Source organism: Sinocyclocheilus grahami, unplaced genomic scaffold (genome assembly GCF_001515645.1).
Source record: "Sinocyclocheilus grahami isolate Dianchi unplaced genomic scaffold, SAMN03320097.WGS_v1.1 scaffold858.1, whole genome shotgun sequence".
Lineage (NCBI taxonomy): Eukaryota > Metazoa > Chordata > Actinopteri > Cypriniformes > Cyprinidae > Sinocyclocheilus > Sinocyclocheilus grahami.
In genome coordinates, this window is record NW_015506037.1 from 3,479 (window position 1) to 6,972 (window position 3,494).

The 3,494-nt window shown below is 36.5% G+C and overlaps 1 protein-coding gene across 1 annotated transcript; it reads right to left on the minus strand.

Annotated features, from left to right (window-relative positions):
• Positions 1 to 1,609: 1,609 nt before the first annotated feature.
• On the minus strand, positions 1,610 to 3,166 carry LOC107563138 (cytidine deaminase-like). The gene is made up of 4 exons (XM_016247928.1): positions 2,975 to 3,166; positions 2,250 to 2,361; positions 2,105 to 2,162; positions 1,610 to 1,799 (listed from the first exon to the last, which is right to left on the minus strand). The coding sequence occupies exons 1-4, from the start codon at positions 3,144 to 3,146 to the stop codon at positions 1,659 to 1,661; spliced, it is 483 nt and encodes a 160-aa protein (XP_016103414.1). The 5' UTR covers positions 3,147 to 3,166; the 3' UTR covers positions 1,610 to 1,658.
• Positions 3,167 to 3,494: the final 328 nt, after the last annotated feature.

Here is a 3,494-nt window from a genome sequence, read left to right on the forward strand (position 1 = left end):
GGGGTCTGGAACTTCTTCTTTCTGAATACGGCCTACATCGAAAAAACATTGTGGAAAAACATGTAAACAAGCCTGTAAATACACATGTAATTGCAACTGACAATTTTTCTTGAATTTATTTAAATGAAAATGAATAGAGAAGTTGTATTCCAATGTAATAACATGCATTTCTGACAAATGATAAATGCATTATGGATACAATTGCTATGTTTTAATGTGCATATATTTATTATACTCTCTGCATATCATTTGCATGTGTGCTTGTGCAAAATTGACTAGATCTAATGAACTTTAGAAGAAAGTAGTAACCTGATGCGATAGATAATGACATGTAAAACATAAAATTGTTACTGTTCAGTATTTTGTAATCAGACTAGGTTAACTAATAACCTGTTGTTTTCTTAATTATGTTTCAATTACATTTATGACTTACTGTGAACGTAATATCACAATGTTACATGTAATAAGTGTTTTATGCAACAAGGAGTAAAGAATGCAACATTGTAATAATATTATATTAATATAACAAGTGTAATATTATACGTTAAATTATAATAATATATACATTACTAGTCAAAGTTTGGAACAAGGGCTGCATTTATTTGATAAACAAATACAGTAAAAAACAGTAATATGTAAAATATTATTACAATAACTGTTTTCTATTTAATACATTTTAAAATGTAATTTATTCTTGTGATGGCGAAGCCATATACATTTAAATGACTTAATTATTTTACATTTATGCATTTGGCAGACGTTTATTATTACCAAAGCGAATAAATTTGTATGCCTTCTCTGTTAATCAACACGACCATGCCACTGTTTGAGCTACAGGAATGCTCAATTATTATTATGCTATATTATTAGATATACAAATGTCGCCATTGTTGTGTTCTTGTGTGTTGCTGTTTTTCACCTGTATCTCCTGACACAGAGCAGCGCTTGTCCTGTCCTCCTCCAGCTGCTGTTCAATCAGCCCCAAACCCACCCCAAAAGCCAGGAAAACAGCTCTGTTTCTGGGAGCACCACCTCCAACCCCTCTCCTGAAAGCCGCGGACTGGAGCTGGGCGGCCAGCCCGCTGAGAGACCGGCGGAAGAAGCGGAACCGAGCGGGCAGGACGGTCTGCGGCTGGACGGTGCGGGTCGAGCGGGTCACACGCAGCCGCTCACCGCGGAGCTTCGCTGCCACACGGCCGGCTGGTTTGAAGAGCCCCAGCTGGAGAAGCGACCTCCCCAGCTCCAACCCCCGACCGAGAGCATGTTTCACTGACATTTTGAGCCGAGTAAAGAACTAAATTTCACGATAACAGAGAACAACAGGGCCCGTTACCGACCCAACTTCTCCCTACATTATTTACTCAAGGACAGTGTTTATGTAACGCTCATTGGTCTGTGAAATGTCGCTTTCAAAATAAAGGTCATAAGAAAGGTTTTTCACAATAAAAGTACACAGGTATCAATAAAAAGTTCGAAGGGGTGAGTCAGTTATTAACCACACAACAGTTCAGAGTATAGTCACTGTTTATCAGTATATATTTATTAATATTATATAAATATATGTTTTAATTGGGAAATAATACAGCTATACATCGATTCAAAACATTTTAAATCTAGGCTATACTGCACATCTGGTTTGTAACACAGCTTTATTTTTATTACAATTTCGAATTGCCAACAGGGTTTTTTCCTTTTCTCAGGTCATCGGGGCCAAATGAACACGGCAGGAGCTCCTCCACTGTCATCAGTTTGTAAGATCCATCAGATTTTGACATATAAACGTCCCACTGTGAGCCAAACTGTAAGACAGATGAGATGACATAACCAGTCTGTTAAGTGACAGTATCAATGGAAGCTTAAAATTATGTGTATTACTCACATTCTTTTGCAATTTTATTTTGTATTTCTTTTTTTAAATTCTAAGCCACACTTACGTTTCACAAAATCCAACTATTTCCAAACATGCAGTTTGCTGACTCGTGTTTTGGTTTTCCCTGATGACTTGTTTTCGCAAGCCACAACTTCTATGTTTTTGTGAATTATAGTAATAACAAAACAATAAAAAATGATCCGTTTGCGTGATTTTATTTTGAGAAGAACTGACCTCTCTCATGAACTGCCTACAGGCTCCACATGGAGAAATAAAGCGATCTTCAAGGTCACTGCACAAAAGTCAGTTAAGGAACATTACTCAACACTACTTACTTATACTTCAGCCAATACATACATATAGCCATATAGTGAATTACCTGGCGATTGCGATGGCTTTGAAGCTCTTATGTCCCTCAGACACAGCTTTAGAGATTGCAGTCCTCTCAGCACACAATCCAGCAGAGTAGCATGCATTCTCTACATTGCAACCTGTTAAACATCATCATATGCTGAAGAACCATGAAAAACAGACACAAAATATAGCTACAAAACTAATGCATAGACTACCATTCAAAAGTCTGGGTTTAGTAAGATTTTTCTTAAAAGACATGAATACGTTTATTCAGACAGAATGCGTTTAATTAATCAAAAGTGACAGTCAAGACATTTATGAGCCTAACGATTTCTATTTCAAATAAATGCTGTACTTTTGAACTTTCCATTCATTCAAGAAGCAACACACCTGTTTTCAACATTGATAATAATGAGAAATGTTTCTTGAGCAGCAAATCGGCATATTAGAATTGATTTCTTAAGGATCATGTGACACTGAAGACTGAAGTAATGGTACTGAAAATTCAGCTTTGCATCATAGGAATAAATTCCATTTGAACATATATTCAAAAAGAAAATAGTTATTTTAAATTAGAATAATATTTTGCATTATTACTGTTTTTACTGGATCAAATAAATAGAGCCTTGGTGAGGATAAGACTTTCAAAAACATTAAATCACTTCAAGAACCCCAGACATTTGAATGTTATATACTGTATATATTTGTAGTTTCAAATAGCAAAGACATATTTTTTAAGAGTGTCCTCACCTGTGAAAACAGTTCCATCGCTTGTTAAGACAGCTGCTCCAACTCTGAACTTGCTGTAGGGACAATACGCCTGTTCTTTGGCTTCTTGAGATTTCCGAACAAGCACTTCTGTGCTCCAGCTATTCATAATACTGCTGACTGGAGACTCTGTTCTGACAGCCAGGCACTTCATGGCTTCAAGTCACAAGTTAATGTGTGTGTGTGTGTGTGTGTGTGTGTGTGTGTGCGCGCGTGCGTATCTGTGTGTGACTAAGGAGGAAATCAGTGATGCAATGACTCTTTGACACTTAGCATGGAGTAATTTGGTGCAGCAATGTCAAAATTCCCATTTACTTAATAATTCATATAGATGACAAGGTGTGAAATTCCACGAACAGGATTGTGCATTGCAGCGTTCTGACAATCATTAGACAGAGCACCGTCAACATAATGAACAAAACATTTTCACTTACCTAAATGTGGTCTAAACATTTATTCTCACGAGTACTAGAAAATATTTAATTGAGGTAATGCACAAATT